This window comes from Salvelinus alpinus, chromosome 5, assembly GCF_045679555.1.
Source record: "Salvelinus alpinus chromosome 5, SLU_Salpinus.1, whole genome shotgun sequence".
Taxonomy (NCBI): Eukaryota; Metazoa; Chordata; class Actinopteri; order Salmoniformes; family Salmonidae; genus Salvelinus; species Salvelinus alpinus.
Window position 1 is genome coordinate 42,612,846 of NC_092090.1, and position 22,086 is coordinate 42,634,931.

At 42.3% G+C, this 22,086-nt stretch overlaps 2 protein-coding genes across 3 annotated transcripts in view; both read left to right on the forward strand.

Annotated features, from left to right (window-relative positions):
• Window positions 1–3,491, forward strand: part of LOC139576211 (T-cell immunomodulatory protein-like) — a 123,021-nt gene extending 119,530 nt beyond the window's left edge. Inside the window, exon 18 of the mRNA XM_071401993.1 lies at window positions 2,114–3,491. Within this exon, the coding sequence (XP_071258094.1) occupies window positions 2,114–2,173 (60 nt within the window). The 3' untranslated portion in view covers window positions 2,174–3,491. The remainder of the gene's footprint in view (window positions 1–2,113) is intronic.
• A 507-nt stretch (window positions 3,492–3,998) lies between these two features.
• LOC139576212 (neuropilin and tolloid-like protein 2) lies at window positions 3,999–20,899 on the forward strand. Of its 2 annotated transcripts, XM_071401994.1 has the most exons (9): window positions 4,001–4,422; window positions 6,901–6,957; window positions 7,100–7,246; window positions 12,454–12,702; window positions 13,017–13,064; window positions 13,373–13,500; window positions 14,154–14,382; window positions 19,059–19,172; window positions 19,296–20,899. In XM_071401994.1, exons 1-9 carry the CDS (start codon window positions 4,413–4,415, stop codon window positions 19,958–19,960), a joined length of 1,647 nt encoding a protein of 548 aa, XP_071258095.1. In that variant the 5' UTR covers window positions 4,001–4,412; the 3' UTR covers window positions 19,961–20,899. The 2 variants fall into 2 exon arrangements, with proteins under 2 accessions (XP_071258096.1, XP_071258095.1); XM_071401995.1 differs by lacking the exons at window positions 6,901–6,957; window positions 7,100–7,246 and having other exon boundaries at window positions 3,999–4,422.
• The last annotated feature ends 1,187 nt before the right edge of the window (window positions 20,900–22,086 follow it).

Genomic DNA, 22,086 nt, shown 5'->3' on the forward strand with positions numbered 1-22,086 from the left:
TTTGGTTCTTTTGTTGATGGTGGTGGAAAACGCTGGTGGAAAACGCTGTCTCAGGCGCCGCTCCATAGTCTCCCATAAGAGTTCAATTGGGTTTACATTTTCTTCATGCTCATCAAACTATTCAGTGACCACTTGTGCCCTGTGGATGAGGGCATTGTCATCCTATGGGGGCATAGCCATGGTAGCCAAAATAATGGCCTGCCAAGCATTTTTATACATTATCTTTTTAATGATATGTTTATTTTTTTATACATTGCTTAGTTAACTCAGGAACCACACCTGTGTGGAAGCACCTGCTTTTAATATACTTTGTATCCCTTATTTAATCAAGTGTTTCAGTTATTTTGGCAGTTACCTATATATCTGCTTCATGTTATTACTGTTGCAGCTGATGAGTCACATCTTTTGAATCTGCAGCCTGTTTTTGTGTTGGTATGACGTCTCAGTTCTTGTGAGGTTGTGTGTTTGTTCATGTTGCACTGGGATAGCCGATATCTCTGCTGTTGTGGGTCTTTTTGAGCGAGGGTACTGCCTTTGTTTGCTTTTAATCGGGGGGGGGTTGGGTTTGTTACCCATTGTCATCTTTTTGTCTAGTCCGGTGTGTCATCTGCATTGTGAGTGTCACTGCCGTGAAGTCATATCTGAGCGCTCCTGTTCTATCTGACTCAGTCTGCCCAGCACAATAACACACCATAATTGAAGGAGCTCTCTTAGATAAGAGAGTCTAACCTTTCACGCAGGGGAAAATAGCATTTGGAAAAAGCTCCACATCTCCATAAACCTTTCCATTTGCATTGCGGTGTGGAGTTGACCAGGTCACGGTGCGATGGGTGATTGACTTTTGATATTTACACTGACCCCTGCTATTTGTTCCACAAATCTCAATGGTCAAATAGAAATCAGAGGCTGGTTTGAGACATAGTACCTCCTGCAACAGCCGAGACAGGCTCAGGAAGGTTGTTAGAACACTGTTAAATATAAGAAAGGCAAACAACATTTTTTTTTTTAAATGGCTTCTCTGTTTTAGCCTAGCTGTAAATCTGAGAGGTATTTTGGATTCTCTTTATTTGTCAGGTAACTTTTGGTTTCACGCCTGAGGAATCGATCGTTGTCTGTTTGAGCTATTTGAATTTTGTGTGGGTTTTAAACAGAATACAGGGCTTTTCAGAGCGATGAAGGCTGCATTATGCCTCCACGTTGCATAATGCATACAATGTGACAAAGGTCTTATCCCATTTTGTCCTGCATTTTATGCTAGTTCAAGGCCCCACCGCCTTAGCACGGAGTATGGATAGGTTAGCACATTCAGTAGACCATTCAAATAGGTCAAGTTATCACATTACTGAACCTCACGTTCAATCTGAACAAGATTGTATACGTTAGCACTCAATCAGTAGGTTTCAGACCATTCAATAAATGACACATCGCACATGGAATAACGACACAATTATATCCCCTGAACACTCAATTATTTCATGTTCATACACCACAATGAACTTAGCAATATTGACAGGATTACAAGCCAGTTCACTGAATGAGACCTAAGGAGATATTACAGTATGTCCATGTACTGGAGATATTACAGTATGTCCATGTACTGTGTACACGCCATAAAAACAAGTGGAAGTAACTGAACACTCAGTCCTAAAGACTGTCTGCTCCCTTAAGTCCTGAACAACACAGATACGGCCGACAGACTCACTGCTTAGATGTTAGTGTACTCCATCAGGACTGTCTGTCGTATGGGGAGTAGTTCCAGAACAAATCTGTCAGCTTCATCTCCACTGCATTTTGAAGGTTCCCTTTTTTTCATCATACGTGCCTTTATGTGCTGCCTGTCGTCAAGGGAACGCTAAAAATAAACGTGAATTATCCTCATTCACCCACAGAGGGTACATAATCGTCCGTTGAAGCGATACCACATTAACACTTGTAATAATGATTTCCTGCCTCAGATAGATTGTACCCCTGACCACTCAGTAGGTCTGCTGGTTTCATTATTATTCTATAATGGTTTCAGCCCCACCTCTCTCACCATCGCTGACTGTTAGACTCTGCTTGTCTGCGTTTGTCTGACTCGTGACCCCTGACCATTGCCCTGTGTGTGTTTCAGAAAGCGGACGACCGGGAGAAGAGACAGGAAGCACACCGGTTCCATTTTGATGCCATGTGAAGGAGCACAGGAAGAGATGGACCATGGGAAATGTTATTTAAGTTTGCTGGTCGATGGAATTGTTTATTTATTTAATCCCCTCAGCCTCTTGAGGATGAGCCATTTAAGTGTTTAAATATCCATTAAAGATGATCAAATGTAAAAGAGACAGACAGGTTACTTCTCGCGTACTTGCACAGATTTGGTTGGAATTTGAACGTGTTCTTTTTTTAATTCACATTTCCTTATACATTTCAAGGGCCAAAATGATGGCTGAACCCAAATCTAAACAGGACTACTGAGTGAAAGTACACTGAGTGAAATCCAAGTTTTGGCTTAGCTCCTTATGTATGGATGTCAAATCGGCACTGACAGTTTACGTCATGGATTTGCAAGGTTTAAATGTTCAATCCAAGTCATCCTGATCTGCAAAACACATTACTGATTTATTTGTTTTGGGGGAAGCATTGCTATTGTAATGCTACTTGAATTATTATGTATGTCCAGTCATCCATTGTCTTCCTGTATGCCTTCTGTATGTCAATCTGTAAAAGTTACTGTTTTCTATGGACTGCTATAGTGGAATCTTACACTGACCCAAACAGGGTACTGATGCATCCAGTGTAAGTACTGTATATCATGTGCATAGTACATGGTCCATAATGAGGGTTAATGTATGTGTCAAGTTCATTATGCACTTTTCCCCTCCTTTTTCTCAAATTCCCCTCCAAATACCTGACACAATGTCCTATCCTTGTTTGACAGCTCCCCCTCTCCACTGCCCTCACCCACAGTGGTATTGGAATGGCCTGTACTACTGACCCCTCTGGTTTGGTCATGTCCTTTTTAGTCTTTCTCACTCTTAATAATCTTGTTTGTCTCACATGATTAACATGGTGTGTTTTTGGACTGCCAAACATTGTGTGTTCATTAAAAACGTAAACTAAACTGTGGTGTTAAATTGAAGAATGGTCCACATAACACTTAAACTACTTTTATTTACAAGGGGAAATAGGTTTGTTATTTAACCAACAGAAAGTGCAATCATCAATATTATCATCAATGTCTAAGCCCCTTCTATTAAAAATCGTATTTCATTTTGAATTAACGTGGGGCACTGGGTTTTCAGGTGGTACTGGTCTAACATCTAAATATTTATTTTGTTATCATCTCATGTCTGGTTTGAACTTTTTTTAAACTAATGATTAATAGTGATAAGTCTAATATATTTTATTTTTGTGTTTTGTGTGTGGATTCTACGTGTAATCGGAAATATGATCATTTCTTTCGAATGTTTATGGGATGATGGGTTGAAAATTAAAGTGTTTATCATGCTTAATTCATGGTGGTTCTCACTTGTTTTGAATTCATTTAAATGTATTTCCGTTTCACTATTGCCTTTCCATTTCATAGACTGGCATGTCCATCCGAAAAAGTCAATTCTCCTAGTGAGCTGATGACTAAAGAAACGATTGGAAGTGACAACTTGGCATAGCCTACGGTTTTGAGTTATTTTTAGCTCATGCAGCATAATGTATTGCAATCTGGCATTTATGGTAAAATGATAGTCTAATAAAATGGTTGACATTTAAATAGCAGTTGATGTTTTACTGTCTGTTGATGTCTCTTGGCAACAACTTACTGAGTAAAGAGTATCCTCATTAAATGCTGTCAACATTTCCGTTTTTTTGTAACTTGCTCGGTTCGTTTTGTATTATATCATAAATACATTTTACCAATATAATCCTTCAATGCAACACGAGCAGAGAAGATACTTGTACGCAGGGAGAAACGCAGCCGATTTTACGCTCGGTGATGGGGTGCATGCGTACAAGCAGCTCATTCACGCATACATCGCCCAGAGCTTAAATGAGCCTTGTTTGGTGCCATTACTTCAGTACAGTCACAGACCACTCTGTGCGCGTCTCTCGGATACTTCTGCTCAACCTCACTGGACAATACAACCTACTTTAATAATAGCATATGTTGCATGTGGAACTACAAGACACCTGTCTAGATGGAATTAACGTTGTATCTAATACTTATCGGGAGTGGTTGAAGAAGAAGCGCTTGTTTTCCTCAGAGGAAATTCGGAGTGGATGGTTGTCTTTCTGACTATGGAATTAAGGTGATCAATGAAAAGTTGGATTGTATAAACAGCGACTCATTGCCTTGGATCCATAAAATGGGAAAATAAAGCGTGTAACTCCCCAAGCTTAAGAAGGAGAACGTATTTGGCACCACCACACAGGGAGAGGAAATGCACATAGGTGAGTTTTACAGAGCATCCGAGTGCTTTTGGATCGTATTAAGAACCACTGATATTATACAGAAGGTTAATAATCACTCGTATCGGCAGTGATGTAATTCATACTTTATTCTTCTGCAATATAGGAGAAACTCATCCTTACCAAATGTACCCCGTTGTATTTTCTCTTGCGCCAAGTTGTTGTATTGTGTTCTTCATGTTTGCAAGAAGCCTAAATCCCTGAATGGCATCGCCATCTGCAGGTTTACTTCTATTCAGTAATATATATATATATTCTATTCGCTTTAATATTACTTTTTTTTTTTACTGCATGGGGTCGTCTTTGAAACGTGCCAATATCCTATCTTATAAAATGTGATATGCACAAGGCTACACAATCCGGAAGAATGCATTCCAATTTAGGTTACTTTTCTATTAATACCTAAGGTCGATGTCCGCGTCACCGCGGAAATCAAATTCGCATAATGAAAACCAAATTGCAAAGAAAAATACGTCAATTTAAACTTGATATGTTTTTTTGTTGTTGCACTGGCTGCGTCTCAATTCACTTGTGTAACACTTCTGCATCTATGGTAAAAGGTGACAGAGCTAGAACGGTGTTTGTCAAACCTTGAGACAGCTCCTGCTGATTCGCGCAACATCTGGGACAAGGCCACAGCTGCGGTTTGCAGCTCATTTTAAGTCACGATATTATGCTGTGAAATCATTGTGTTTTTTACTGTACTGTAGGCCTATTATTAAAGGGACTGTCAAGTATTGTTTAACACACCTAGCTTGTAAACTACACTGAATCTTATAACCGAGGGCGAGAACCTCATGTTGAGTTCACTTCAGTAGGACTGGGCTATTTCAGTCACGAAGGGCACAACGTCTAGTCCTCTACGTATTATCAATAAGTTACTGTAGCGTTCTAATAGCCCTATGTTTGATTTTGTAATATAATTGCAGAATCAGAATGCATCAGCCAACATTCAAAGGGGACATATCTATGCTTTTTTTGTGTTAATTTAACCAAGCAATGTGGTAGGCCATCCATTTGTATTTTAAACGCTATCCCACTCATGTTCTTCTGGTAGTGTAGGCTATCTTGTAAAGAAAGGCATTCAACCTTTTAAAATCAGACTTTCAGGTCCATTCAAAGCTGTTTGAACCAACTGTGTTCTATTCATTCCTGCCATAGACTGCTTTTAAGAGGTAGTTAGTCTTTCAGTGGTCCCCCATAGTGGAGTAGTATCCAGAAAGGGCAAATCTATGTGAATAGCCTTATAGTCAGGCCATGCATGGAAAAGCGTGTGTGTGTGTGCAGTTTGGCCTTCAGCGTATCAAGGCCGGGAAGAGAGAGGTTGTGTGTGTGCGAATGGATGTTTTCAATTCTCTATAGTAGAGAACATGCGGTCTGATTTCTTTTTGCAAGCCTGGGTGGCTATTATGCATTTGTCAGGCTCCCGCTCATGGTTTAATGTGATATAAGCAGCGCAGTCTATTAAAATCCATTGGGGGTAAACCTACATCGGCTTATCTGGAGAAGACAGTAGTGTTGTGGGCTGAAATGTGCACAGGGGTACGGCGAGCAGTTTTAGCCCTGATATTATACACAATGCAGTGCTGTTGCTGCTGCCTGCCTGATGCCTGTCTCTCATTATGGCATCACGCCTGTGAGCCTTATCCTATTTGTTCTGGTGCTGTCTTCATTCGGGAGGCTGGAGGGTTGGCGATGCTCTGACAGGCCTGATGATGTGGGCCTACCAATGAGTGCTCCCTGATACACCATCAGAGGACAATATGACAACACATACACAGCCTTCTTTATTTATCTGTGAATGGAGGAGATGGCTCTTTAGGCATCGATCTGAATTCGGCTTCAGGCTTTAGGTTGGACATGTCTTGGGTCCGATAAGATGCTTTTTAGATGAGCTCTCAATGGCACAACCTATGAAGTAAAATGGTAGGGACACATCTACAAGACCCAAGGATCAATATTCTGTCAAGTGTTGTTTCACGTCCTACACACTTGGTGTTCATGAATTGCAAGATGCATCTTTAGTGTATGTTACTGTCAATGTCGTAGATCACTGGCTCTTCCACTGTGTGTGTGTGTGTGTGTGTGTGCACTGTTATGTTAGGTTACTATGGATATAAGTAGGGCTATAGTTCTTAATGATGCCCGGTCTAGCTCCTGCATCACAGCTGTTCCAATCACACATACACCATTTAGTAACAACAACAAAAAAATGTTTATTATTATCTCACCCATAAGAAAAGAAGGCATGTTTCTCATTTAAACTGGTTATGACGATTCCCTATCTTAACTAGCAGATTTCAAGCTTGACATAATTGCTTATCGTGTGTGAGCTACTGTGTTTGCCTATTATTTCAACACTTTGATTAAATTGTTTTTACCTGTTCCACTCGTATTAGATGGTTATTTTATGAAAAATAACGGTGCAAATCATTGACATTTAATGTTTTTCTATTGCAGCCTGGGTACTCCTTATTCTGATAGAAGAGGGATTTGCCCTGGCACAGAGAACTAAAGGTGCGTCTCCCTGTTACGGGGGAATAATTGGTCACGTTGTAGCACATAACATTTTCAGTGGCAGAATCACAAGAAATTGATCTAATCCCATACATATCCCAATTCAAACATGGGCTTGATTCTTTTCACTGTCTTTTCTCAGAGTCCATTTCTCAGAATGAAGGCAGTCCACCTCAGAATCTTAACGAATGTGGCATCTGGGTCCGCAACATCAACGGGGGAGTCTTCACGTCCCCCAACTACCCCAACACATATCCCCCTAACAAGGAGTGTGTTTACATCTTGGAAGGTACATTTCTGTTTCTGCCCTCTCACACACACACACACACACACACAAATGGCCTCAGCAGTGCCTTAGAATGTGGATAATAGGTGCTTATTGGTTTGTTGCTATTTTGACAGCATTTCAGTCACTATATACACCTACATCAGAGTCATTTCATCCAAAAGTCCAACACTTATATATTTGTGATATATATTTGTGATATAACTCAACCAAGACAAAGTAGGCTGCAGGAACAGATAGTGTGATTTCATCAGTCGGAGAAAAATGGAAGACTTGGTGAAGCTCAAGGGCTCCCCCTGTGGAAACATCAACTAGCATAGCCAGAGAACCTACCTTGACAAAACGGCATTGACAATCCAAATTATCAATGTGCATACACAATGAGCAGGGCTAAACAAGGCCAATTCTCCGGATCATCATGACTCAAACCCAGTAATGAATTGCATCGCTCATCTCCAAAGGTCTTAGGAGGATGAGACACTCAATGCTGATGAGAAGTGTCAGTCAACCTGGTTTGTGTTTCACAATTTATGGCTTGTTGAACGCATTCCAGAGACTTTTTGTCTCTCAGATGATGTGACTCTTGGTGAGCGATTTGTGTATTTATTTGATTGTTTCAGTGTGCTGTTGTATTGAGTTATCAAGCTAGGCTATGCAACACTATATTTGGTATGTAGCTACTTTGAACTGAGAGCTCTTGTTTGTAGTCCGTACCAGGGGAAATATACATGTGATTTAGTGTTGTGATAACAGTAGTGCCAGTTTGGCTGAATCTGTATGGTAAGCTTCCCCATTCATTCCTGTTTTTAAAATAGTGACATTATTGCTTCCCACATTCCTTCAAAGTACAGCTCATTTGTTTTGGTGTGTGAGCTGGCGGTGACATTTGTGTCCGTGTGGGTGAGCTAGTGACACGATTTGTCTATAGCTGTGTGTTTGAGCTGTGGCATAATTTTAAATGCTGGTATCATTTGTTTCAGTTCAAAGGCATTACCTGCTCTTATAAACGTTTCTACCGTTTGCCATTTTATCATAGCAGGCAGTCTGATTCATATGTAATTCATCTATGAAGACCCGGAATTAGCTGGCTTTTAAAAAAATAGTGTGTGCGACTGGTAGTCATGTTGATTCTGGGAGGCTACTTGAGCCAGTCATTTAGGGTGTGATTTACATGACATGAACTTCTAAAACTCAAATATATGGTTGAAGTGTTGTGTTTTTTGTTCAGAACCTGTAAGGAAACATGTTGTCATGCCAAGTCATGTGTGTATGCATCAGCACATGTGCATTAGTGTAAGGGCTCAATTCAATCCGTATCACCGAAGTTCAGCGCAACTGAAATGTAAAGGCAATGTTCCCGCATTCGGTGAGACTGCATTCATGGTAAAAGCTGCATATGCAGTAAAAGCTGTCCTACTTCCGGCGCCGAAAAGAGATGGCCGCCTCGCTTCGCGTTCCTTGGAAAATATGCAGTATTTTGTTTTTTTATGTGTTATTTCTTACATCGGTACCCCAGGTAATCTTAGGTTTCATTACATACAGTCGGGAGGAACTACTGAATATACGATTAACGTCAACTCATCATCGTTCCTACCAGGAATATGACTTTCCCGAAACGGATCCAGTGTTTTGCCTTCCACCCAATACAATGGATCTGATCCCAGCCGGCGACCCTGTGCGACGCCGTAAAAGGGGCAAACGAGGCGGTCTCGTGGTCAGGCTTCGGAGACGGGCACATCGCGCTCCACTCCCTAGCATACTACTCGCCAATGTCCAGTCTCTTGACAATAAGGTTGATGAAATCCGAGCACGGGTAGCATTCCAGAGAGACATCAGGGATTGCAACGTGCTCTGCTTCACGGAAACATGGCTAACTCAAGAGACGCTAACGGAGTCGGTGCAGCCAGCTGGTTTCTTCATGCATCGCGCCGACAGAAACAAACATCTTTCTGGTAAGAAGAGGGGCGGGGGGGTATGCCTTATGATTAACGAGACGTGGTGTGATCATCATAACAACACACAGGAACTCAAGTCATTCTGTTCACCTGATCTAGAACTCCTCACAATAAAATGTCGACCGCATTATCTACCAAGGGAATTCTCTTCAATCATAATCACAGCCGTATATATTCCCCCCCAAGCAGACACATCGATGGCCCTGAACGAACTTTATCTGACTCTTTGTAAACTGGAAACCACACACCCTGAGGCTGCATTCATCGTAGCTGGGGATTTTAACAAGGCTAATCTAAAAACAAAACTCCCTAAATTCTATCAGCATATCGATTGTGCTACCAGGGCTGGAAAAACCCTAGATCATTGTTATACTAATTTCCGCGACGCATATAAGGCCCTCCCCCGCCCCCCTTTCGGAAAAGCTGACCACGACTCCATTTTGTTGATTCCAGCCTACAAACAGAAACTAAAACAACAAGCTCCCGCGCTCAGGTCTGTTCAACGCTGGTCCGACCAATCTGAATCCACGCTTCAAGACTGCTTCGATCACGCGGATTGGAATATGTTCCGCATTGCGTCCAACAACAATATTGACGAATATGCTGATTCGGTGAGCGAGTTCATTAGGAAGTGCATTGACGATGTCGTACCCACAGCAACGATTAAAACATTCCCAAACCAGAAACCGTGGATTGACGGCAGCATTCGCGTGAAACTGAAAGCGCGAACCACTGCTTTTAACCAGGGCAAGGTGACCGGAAGCATGACCGAATACAAACAGTGTAGCTATTCTCTCCGCAAGGCAATCAAACAGGCTAAGTCCCAGTACAGAGACAAAATCGAGTCGCAATTCAACAGCTCAGACACAAGAGGTATGTGGCAGGGTCTACAGTCAATCACGGATTACAAAAAGAAAACCAGCCCCGTCGCGGACCAGGATGTCTTGCTCCCAGACAGGCTAAACAACTTTTTTGCCCGCTTTGAGGACAATACAGTGCCACTGACACGGCCCCCTACCAAAACCTGCGGGCTCTCCTTCACTGCAGCCGAGGTGAGTAAAACATTTAAACGTGTTAACCCTCGCAAGGCTGCAGGCCCAGACGGCATTCCCAGCCGCGTCCTCAGAGCATGCGCAGACCAGCTGGCTGGTGTGTTTACGGACATATTCAATCAATCCTTATCCCAGTCTGCTGTTCCCACATGCTTCAAGAGGGCCACCATTGTTCCTGTTCCCAAGAAAGCTAAGGTAACTGAGCTAAACGACTACCGCCCCGTAGCACTCACTTCCGTCATCATGAAGTGCTTTGAGAGACTAGTCAAGGACCATATCACCTCCACCCTACCGGACACCCTAGACCCACTCCAATTTGCTTACCGACCCAATAGGTCCACAGACGACGCAATCGCAACCACACTGCACACTGCCCTAACCCATCTGGACAAGAGGAATACCCATGTGAGAATGCTGTTCATCGATTACAGCTCAGCATTTAACACCATAGTACCCTCCAAACTCGTCATCAAGCTCGAGACCCTGGGTCTCGACCCCGCCCTGTGCAACTGGGTCCTGGACTTCCTGACGGGCCGCCCCCAGGTGGTGAGGGTAGGTAACAACATCTCCACCCCGCTGATCCTCAACACTGGGGCCCCACAAGGGTGCGTTCTGAGCCCTCTCCTGTACTCCCTGTTCACCCACGACTGCGTGGCCATGCACGCCTCCAACTCAATCATCAAGTTTGCGGATGACACTACAGTGGTAGGCTTGATTACCAACAACGTCGAGACGGCCTACAGGGAGGAGGTGAGGGCCCTCGGAGTGTGGTGTCAGGAAAATAACCTCACACTCAACGTCAACAAAACAAAGGAGATGATTGTGGACTTCAGGAAACAGCAGAGGGAGCACCCCCCTATCCACATCGACGGGTCAGTAGTGGAGAAGGTGGAAAGTTTTAAGTTCCTCGGTGTACACATCACGGACAAACTGAATTGGTCCACCCACACAGACAGCGTTGTGAAGAAGGCGCAGCAGCGCCTCTTCAACCTCAGGAGGCTGAAGAAATTCGGCTTGTCACCAAAAGCACTCACAAACTTATACAGATGCACAATCGAGAGCATCCTGTCGGGCTGTATCACCGCCTGGTACGGCAACTGCTCCGCCCACAACCGTAAGGCTCTCCAGAGGGTAGTGAGGTCTGCAGAACGCATCACCGGGGGCAAACTACCTGTCCTCCAGGACACCTACACCACCCGATGTCACAGGAAGGCCATAAAGATCATCAAGGACAACAACCACCCAAGCCACTGCCTGTTCACCCCGCTATCATCCAGAAGGCGAGGTCAGTACAGGTGCATCAAAGCAGGGACCGAGAGACTGAAAAACAGCTTCTATCTCAAGGCCATCAGACTGTTAAACAGCCACCACTAACATTTAGCGGCCGCTGCCAACATACTGACTCAACTCCAGCCACTTTAAAAATGGGAATTGATGGAAATTATGTAAAAATGTACCACTAGCCACTTTAAACAATGCCACTTAATATAATGTTTACATACCCTACATTACCCATCTCATATGTATATACCGTACTCTATACCATCTACTGCATCTTGCCATCTTTATGTAATACATGTACCACTAGCCACTTTAAACTATGCCACTTTATGTTTACATACCCTACAGTACTCATCTCATATGTATATACCGTACTCTATACCATCTACTGCATCTTGCCATGCCGTTCTGTACCACCACTCATTCATATATCTTTATGTACATATTCTTTATCCCTTTACACTTGTGTGTGTGTATAAGGTAGTAGTTGTGGAATTGTTAGGTTAGATTACTTGTTGGTTATTACTGCATTGTCGGAACTAGAAGCACAAGCATTTCGCTACACTCGCATTAACATCTGCTAACCATGTGTATGTGACTAATAAAATTTGATTTGATTTGATATGCCAGCTCAATAAAATAAAAAATGTATAGCGCTGAATTCGGCAATATGGATTGAATCGAGCACTAAGCATGGATACCTTTGTGTGTTTATGCAAGTATCCATAAACTGGCTGTGCATATGAGTAGAAAACAGGAGTTTAGCTGTTACCAGTTTTTTTTCTTTATATATTTTTTTTATATTAACAAGTTTCTGTGCAGACTGAGACCCTGCTGTACAGGTAAACGCAGTCCATGGACCAAAGCCTTTTGGCAAAAACCCAACACACCCCTCCTCCTCCTCCTCTCTCACCTCCTCCAGCTCTCCCTCGTCAAAGAATCCAGTTGGCCTTTGATAAGAACTACTACATGGAGCCCTCCTTCGAGTGCCGGTTTGATCACATCGAGGTACGGGACGGTCCGTTCGGCTTCTCACCGATCATCGACCGCTTCTGTGGGTCGAAGAACCCAGGCCTGGTCACCTCCACGGGCCGCTTCATGTGGATCAAGTTCAGCAGCGACGAGGAGCTGGAGGGTGTTGGGTTCCGTATCAAATACACCTTTATAGCAGGTACACATTCTCAGTTAGAGCTAGCCTACTGGGCATATCCTCATTACATACACAGTCATAGGTGTGGATAATGAGGACAGCAGCACAGCCACAGATTCACTGTCAAAGGCCTCATTTATCTTGTTTGTTCCCATCCAATTTTATACACTAGGACACTGAAATCAGCGTCTCACATCGGGCCACAGATATTTGCCCCCAATGGCCTTCCCCAGTTTATCTGGCTTCCTTTTTAATGAGATCTTATCACTTTTCTTTACTCATGAATTCCAGCTCAGTGGATCAAGACTCATGTGCTTTCCTATTTATAATTTCAGACCCAGATTTTCATCTGCACGTGGGTGGACTGTTAAACCCGATTCCAGGTAAGCTCTTCAATATTTCACCGGTTTGTCCGATCCGATTTGAAGAGCTCTGTGCTCTAAAGCTTACTGGGTGCTATCTTTCACTGACACATGCTCTCTCACACACAGGCACCTCTCTTTTTCCTCTCTCTCACATTCTCTCTTTCTCTCTCTCTTCCTCTATAACATCTCTCTTGTCACTTTGTGCCTGTTTTTCTATCTCTTCCCTTATGCTCACCTTTCCTTCTTCTGCAATCCTTCTCTTATTTATATATATATAACCCCCCTCCCCTGTTTTCCCCCTGTCCTCCACCTTTCTCTCCCCTCAGATTGTCAGTTTGAGATTGGTGGCTATGATGGTGTTATCCGCTCCAGTCAGGTAGAAGAGGAGGATAAGATTAAGACTGGTGACGCTCTGGACTGTATCTGGACCATCCGCGCTCCTCCTCAGTCCAAGGTGAACATCTTGTTCCCCCGCTCCTTCTCTCCAGTGGCTAAATGGGTCATCACGTCACTCACTGCAGAGGTCCAGCCACTGAAAACACACCCATTGATTAGAACACAGGAGACTGGGAGTAAGACACGCCAGTCCCCTGACCCTCTCTCTCTGCTGTGGAAACAATGAAGGGTATCTGAAATTAGCAGTATCCTAACCAGGGCACTAGGTATTAGGCCAATGATGCAGAAAAACAGAATCAGCAGTACTGGGAATGAAGCTAAAAGCAGTCACTCGATGCCTGCAGTCTTACGAGTTCAAATGTGCTAAAGAGGCTGGATTGTTCCGGGCTGAATTCACAATGTGCTCTCTAGAACGATACAGCGACAGTTTAGATATTGACAAAATGTTAAGATTAGAGCCTTTCCTGTGGGTGCAAAGCATCAATCTTGTGCTCAAAAGATTTAGTTCTATAACTCTTCATCTGAGGTCAATGATTCCCAGTGGTTGTGTGCTGTACAATTAGGCTAAGCCTACCTTGGTAGGCTTATCCTTCAGTTCCAATATCCCTTTATAAATGCTTCAATTTTCCCTTAATTTGGGTTTCATTTCTTTCTGAATGGCAGCAGAGTAGCCATGGTTCTGTGTTGTAACGTGGTGATTTCTGGCTGTAGATTTACATTCGGTTCCTGGAATACCAGATGGAGCACTCCAACGAGTGCAACAAGAACTTTGTGGCAGTGTACGACGGCAGCAGTGCCATCGAAAACCTAAAGGCCAAGTTCTGCAGCACCGTGGCTAATGACGTCATGCTAACCAACGGGGTGGGAGTGGTGAGGATGTGGGCCGACGAGAAGAGCCGACTCAGCCGCTTCCAGATGCTCTTCACCTCATTTGTCGACCGTGAGTGTTCTCCTTATTTTGTAAAAAATCTTACTCGCAGTTATTGTGGGCCATCTGAACCAAGAGTTCGTATGGAGAGAAATATTTACGATCAGTCTGGGTACGTTATCAATTGGCAGGTCCTCTTTTCTCGTTCTTAAAAAAAAATTATTATCATGATTTAGTGGTCAGTATTTTGTCCAGACACACAGCAGATTTCTGAAAGGTTGGAAGCGATAAATGGGGCCAACTGCCTATTATTCGTCTTGATTTATTGACGACATCTACATCCTCTGAATAGTAAATAACTGACATTCAACTCTCATTTTAGTAATGGAAAATTAAAGTGGCATACTAAGCAGTGATATTGCAAAGCCAATTCTTTTCCCCAGCCTTTGCTGAGTACCTCAAAGAAAATGTTATTGATATACAGGTAACAGTGTAACACATTGGCCATAAATATGGTTAATCATTCACAATGGAAAAATGGGATTTATCTTCCATTGATGAATGGAAAAGCTGAATAATTTGTCAATAATAATAAATAATAATATTCATTGTTATTATGATCAGAAGCTCTGCATAAAGCTCTGCCTTTTGCATGGCAGATGTATGTAAATTGCGTTTATTCCAAAACACTATATCCATTGTCAAAAATGTTAGTAAATTAGCTTTTTACGTTTAACCCTTTACACTCTTGACCTATATAGACAATTCTATATTGAGATGTTTCTTAGGCTTTCATAAGGAAATTCAGAGAAACCGATAGTAATTTTGGTGCTCATAGAAAGGAGTCTGGTGCATGTTCTGCTGCAAATTTTGTTCACCATAGACAAACGGGCTCATTCTGTTCGGAACAACCGAGGGTGTGACACCCTATTGTCTTGTAGTTCGACATCAAACATAGTGGACATAAATGTTGACACTGTATATGACATGAGTTTTATGATATGGAAATGTAAAGTGCACATTTGGACTCGCAGGTGTTTGGCATGCTTGAATGACATCAAAGGTGTACTTATTCTAATCCTCAACATCTCATCTTTCAAAATACATTAAGTCCTCTTTAATTTATCGCATTTCCCTCACTCAGACAACAAACATTTGCAAATATTGCCCATTTAGCGGGAAGGATGGGGTAAACTTCTTGTTACATGCAGTGCTCAATTTCAGAACGGCTGTCAGTCAAAACCCATACAGCGCTGTGAAGCGCAGAGCCTGACCTCTGAAGTTATTTATAGCATGTTACTGCACAGCCACTGCGTTCAGATTTAGGTGCTTATCAGTGCCCAAATCTGCCATTCTCAACCCGTATACGGGTATGAGTGTGAAGAGCTACAAAACTTCTGATAGAAATTGGTGTGTTTTTTTTCCCAGATCTAAACACGGCATTGGGTTTTTAAATAACAGACTAGTATTTGCTTGAAACATATCACTAGATGGTTCCATTTCAGAGTGACAAATAACAATGTTTTATTGCAAAACAAGATATCCGCCTCACTCTCAGAGAAGAAAGTAGTCCTGCGAGATTTTATACAATCAAATGTGACAAATAATTGCGTGTTTATTAAAGAACTGTACAAATGATACATTTGTGACATCGGTATTTTAAACATTTAAAAAAAAAAATATATATACACACACACACACACACACACACACAGTACCAGTCAAAAGTTTGGACACGCCTACTCATTCAAGGGTTTTTCTTTATTTTGACTATTTCCTCATTTGTAGACTAATAGTGAAGACATCAAAATTATGAAATAACACATATGGAATCATGTAGTAACCAAAAAAGTGTTAAAATAATCAAAATATATTAGTAGCCACCCGTTGCCTTGATGACAGCTTTGCACACTCTTGGAATTCTCTCAACCAGCTTCACCTGGAATGCTTTTCCAACAGCATCGAAGGAGTTCCCACATATGCTGAGCACTTGTTGGCTGCTTTTCCTTCACTCTGCGTTCCAACTCATTCCAAATTGGGTTGAGGTTGGGTGATTTGTGGAGGCCAGGTCATCTGATGCAGCACTCATCACTCTCCTTCTTGGTCAAATAGCCCTTACACAGCCTGGATATGTGTTTTGGATCATTGTCCAGTTGAAAAACAAATGATAGTCCCACTAAGTGCAAACCAGATGGGATGGTGTTTCGCTGGTTAAGTGTGCCTTGAATTCTATATGAATCACTGACAGTGTCACCATAGAATCACCATCACACCACCACCTCCATGCTTCACGGTGGAAACCACACATGCGGAGGTCATCCGTTCACCTACTCTGCGTCTCACAAAGACACGGCGGTTGGAACCAAAAATCTCAAATTTGGACTCATCAGACCAAAGGAAAGATTTCCACCGGTATAATGTTCATTGCTCGTGTTTCTTGGCCCAAACAAGTCTCTTCTTCTTATTGGTGTCCTTTAGTAGTAGTTTCTTTGCAGAAATTCAACCATGAAAGCCTGAACAGTTGATGTTGAGATGTGTCTGTTACTTGGGCTCTGTGAAGCGTTTTATTTGGGCTGCATTTTCTGAGGCTGGTAACTCTAGTGAACTTATCCTCTGCAGCAGAGGTAACTCTGGGTCTTTTTTTCCTGTGGCGGTCCTCATGAGAGCCAGTTTCATCATAGCGCTTGATGGTTTTTGCGACTGCACTTGAAGAAACTTTCCGGATTGACTGACCTTCATGTCTTAAAGTAATGATGGACTGTCATTTCTCTTTGCTTATTTGAGCTGTTCTTGCCATAATATGGACTTTTACCAAATAGGGCTATCTTCTGTATACCAACCCTACCTTGTCACAACACAACTGATTGGCTCAAACGCAGTAAGAAGGAAATAAATTCCACAAATGTAACTTTTAACAAGGCACTCCAGTTAGTCACCTTGAATACATTTTAATTTTCTCATGAAGCTGTTTGAGAGAATGCCAGGAGTGGGCTAAGCTGTCATCAAGGCAAAGGGTGGCTACTTTGAAGAATCTCAAATATAATATATATTTTGATTTGTTTAACACCTTTTTGGTTGCTACATGATTCCATATGTGTTATTTCATAATTTTGATGTCTTCACTATTAATCTACAATGTATAAAAACCCTGGAATGAGTAGGTGTGCCCAAACTTTTGACTGGTACTGTATATCAATATAGTAATATGAATTTTGGGCTCTGGTGAAAAGTAGTGCACTATATAGGGAATAGGATGCCCTGTGGAACGAGACTTAACTCTAACCAAACACCATAGCATGAGGTTAGATTTATGATGGGTTTCATTTATATGTTAAATATACAGGATACGAACATTACATTCCAGCTAAACAGTGTGTGTAATATATATTAGCTAGCATTTTGCAACAAAACCTATTTTAATAAACACTTATCTATGAATAAAAATTCTGAGAAGAGTAATATTTTACACACTCATATGTACCCATAACCATTAATTTATCATGAAAAAACACGAAGAATTAGTGGATATAGCGTTTTGGAAATAAACTCTTTAGTTGTTCCTCCACCACACTATTTTCATTTAAATGCCTGAATAATCAGAGCTGTATTAATTGCAGTATTCATTTTGGATATACATTTTTTTTATTCCCATCACTGCAACACTTAATTACCTTTTTTAAATTCAACAGACATGTTTTGTAACAGAGCTCTTAATACATTCCGACACACATTAAACATGACCACGTATTTCATGATTGCCTTGCTTTTCAAATTCATGTTGTCCTGACGTCATAGAGACATTCAGCTCAGTAATCAGTCAAGGCACCTTTACCCGCGGTTTCTGTACAGCACTTTGAGATATCAGCTGATGTACGAAGGGCTATATAAATAAATTTGATTTGATCATCACCTCGGATATTTTTGTCCTTATCCTTCTCAGAACACCATTGACACACTTAGTCCTGTGCATCATCATTTTCATTACCTCTGTGGTTCTGGATTGGGAACACGAACCAGCGCTGACACCCAGAGAGAGAACAAGCTTTTTGAATGCGAGAGATGTCTAATCGGTTTGGAAGTGAGCGCATAGTCAGGGGAGCTCTACGCACTCAACGGGAGACGAAAGGCGTGTTATGACCCCTTTATCCCGCTGTCAGAACCGCTTAGCCTCGCAGCAGTGGAGGGGAATGGTTTGGTGTTCGGCAACGTGCCCTAAACATCGTGTATGTGTCAGGGGTGCAGTGGGACCTGGTGGGGGCTGTAGTACTGTCTGATGGGGTTTGAGAGAGGTGTGTGGGGAGAGGGATTTGGGGTGGCAAGCTGCTCAGATCTCTGATAGAGAATGAGTGGAGCGAGGTGGCAGGAGGAAAGGGGATGTAAGTTTGTGGCGGGGGGCAGCCTGTTAGGACCCACAGAACCAGCCTCGCACATCCATCTCCTGGGTGCAGCAGCCACGTTCAATTTACCAGCCTTCTTGGCTGTCTCGTGACTCGCATTGTAAGAGCTAGTTTAGTCTGGAGTCTCAGCGCGCCTGGCCATCTGTGCCTCGTGATGGCCGTCTAAATTGATTTACTGCACTCCATACGCTGTTTTCCCCTCTACACGGTGGCTAGGAGAAGCAGCCATTTCAATTGCCAATCATGTCATGCAAGCTGTAAATGATGATGTATGGTTTTAAGTTGCAGACATCTAGCATTTTATTGCAGTAGTTTTCATCTTTAATAACTTTACCTTGTCTCTTGTTTCAGCCCCATGCAATAGCAACACATTCTTTTGCCATAGCAACATGTGCATCAATAACTCCTTGGTGTGTAATGGGGTACAGAACTGTGTCTACCCCTGGGATGAGAACCATTGTAAGGGTGAGTGAAACTTTAATTTCCTATTGGATACTTTTAATCATTTAGTACTTTTATCACGTGGTAAATTGACTTATGACAACCAAACCATTATAGTAGACTTACTGTTTTTTTTCCGCTTCACAGAGAAAAAATCCAATGGCCTGTTCCATCAGATCACTAATACCCACGGCACGGTGATCGGCGTGTCTTCAGGCGTGGTTCTAGTCCTACTCATCATCTCCATCCTGGTCCAGATGAAGCAGCCCAGGAAGAAGTTGGTAGCTCGCCGGCCAGTCTTCAACAAGGCTGGCTTCCAGGAGGTCTTTGACCCTCCCCACTACGAGCTGTTCTCCCTCCGTGACAAGGAGATCTCCTCTGACCTGGCCGACCTATCAGAGGAACTGGAGAGCTACCACAAGCTGCGCCGCTCCTCCACCACGTCGCGCTGTGTCCACGAGCACCATTGTGGCTTGCAGGCCTCGGGGGGCAGCATGAAGCAGAGCCGCACCACCCTCAGCTCCATGGAGCTCTCCTACCACAACGACTTCTCCAAGCCCCCGCCCATGAAGACCTTTAACAGCACCTATAAGAAAAGCTGCTACGGCTACAAACAGACTCATGATTGCGCCGAGAAGGTCATTGAAGACCGCGTCATGGAAGAGATCCCCTGTGAGATCTACGTCCGCGGCGGAGTGGCCGGGCCAAGTTCTGGACCAGGAGGCTGTGGCACCCTCAGCTCCCGCAACGGGGGCCGCAATAACACCAGCATCGTCGACCCCCAGCAGCGCTCAATGTCCATGGACTTCTAGGTGAAGATGGGAGAGGGGGAAGAAAAGGAGAGGAACCTGACTCATTTATTTTCTGTTTTCCTTCTTTTGATCAGTCTAATAGGGAAGACTCTCGCATGCAGATTCAGTCTTTCTCCTGTATGCTCAAAAGAACTGGACACTGCCACACAGGGAAACAGACACAGATGAAAATTACTTTAGACTGTTTGTTGTATTTACATTCATTCACATGTCAAGCACAGATATATTATACTTCTCATAACTTATTTTCGTCTTTATTTTCGTCTATGTACTGTATATTAAAACCAGAGTATCAAGCTTCATGTTGTTGCTTGGCTTTTAACCCATTCATTTGATATTGTTTGATTTGATAAAAATGTGCATATATGACAATGATTTTATGTAGGTTATTACCACACACACACACACACACTTGCAGAGCCCCAATGAATATTCCATGTCTCGAGAGAACACCGTAAATATACATTCAGAAGTGTCCGATTTTCATGTATAATATCTAGACAGATGAATAGATGTGTGCTTTTTAACATCTTGGGTCCATTTGGGGATTTTGAGTTCAGATGTGGACTATAGTGGTGAACCCAGAGGATATAAAGCGGGGAATCTATAACGGGATTGGGATGCCCACACAAACTCACCTGGTACAGGGTTGAGTTTCCATTAACTTTTGACAAGATAGATGAGCTAAAAGGGTAATTCAGGAGTGGATAACAAATTCAGAGGGATGTGTAATAGTAGCCTATATAGGTTAGCGACTTTTAATTCAGAAACGTTGTTATACCTGAATGGTGGAATAAGGACTTCAGATTGTGTCTTCTGAGTTGACATTTAAAACAAGCACAACCTGTTGCATCAGACAGACAGACATGGGCCACCATTTATTATTTCAATCATTGGTTGTAGGATGTCATTGTTTCATTAAAAGAGACCTTACTCACCTACCTGTGTCTGCCTTTCATTTCATAAGTAAACACTGGCAGTTGCTCTACCAATTTTTTTTTTTTTTTTACCAAAACCCCACAACTTGGAGCATAGGAATGGCAAATAATGAAAATACCCTGAAGTTAAGTTTTTGTTTTGTTGATTTGTACAAATACATAGTATTCTTAGCCATTTTAGAAGAATTTCAAATTAGTCTCCAATTCATATTATGTTTATTGTAATTAATTACCATAATTTACTCGGCTCGGTCATATAAAAATGTATTTATATGATATTATACATGGAACCGATGTAATAAATAAAAAAATTGAGTTTTGTGCAACCGTCCTTTTTAAGATCCCTCTTCAATCAAAATTAACTATGTAGCATGCAGTGTATAGGACCTTGTGTCCATTAGTGTCTGTAGTAATCAATGTCAATTAAATGTAATTTCACTTAATTTACTGCAACACGATAGTCAGATGAGACACACAAAACACGGAGACAGACATCAGTCATAGAGGCTGATTCTCTCTCCACCAACCAACATCCCAACCCCCTATCTCTGCTGTCATGTTGCATTAGACAATATGAGAGGGCTTAGGGCTTCATCCATCTTAAAAAGGCAGAGGACAGACAGAGGGCTACTAGTACCAATGGGGTCTGAAGCTACAATGAAGCCCTCTGAAAGCCACAAAAAACATCTATGAACTCTATGAATGTAGTGACAGAGGTCAACAGAATGCACCAACTTGTAAGTCGCTCTGGATAAGAGCGTCTGCTAAATGACTTAAATGTAAATGTAAACAGAGGGTGCTGTGATGCTGGTAATTCTCAATCTGCCTAAATTGAAATAGACCCATAGTAATCTAGTACTCAAATTATCAGTCACAAAGTTATGTGAACTCAAGTGTCCTTTTGTCCCAGGTTCCAGCCATTACAACACCCCATGGATACGATACACAGTTCATATTCCTACCAACATAGACCCAATGATATGATTCTGTCGGGCCTAGATGTAAAGATATGGTAGACGGTGTCAACCAAGAGAGGACAAATTACTCCTGAAGCACATACAGAAATATACAGACTGTGCAAATGCTGTGTGTGTGTAAGTGCATGTGCGAGCTTGTATGTGTGTGTTTGTGAGTTTGTCAAAGTTTCATTTTAGAGGGGAATTAGCTTGATGTGTGATAAGAGGACAA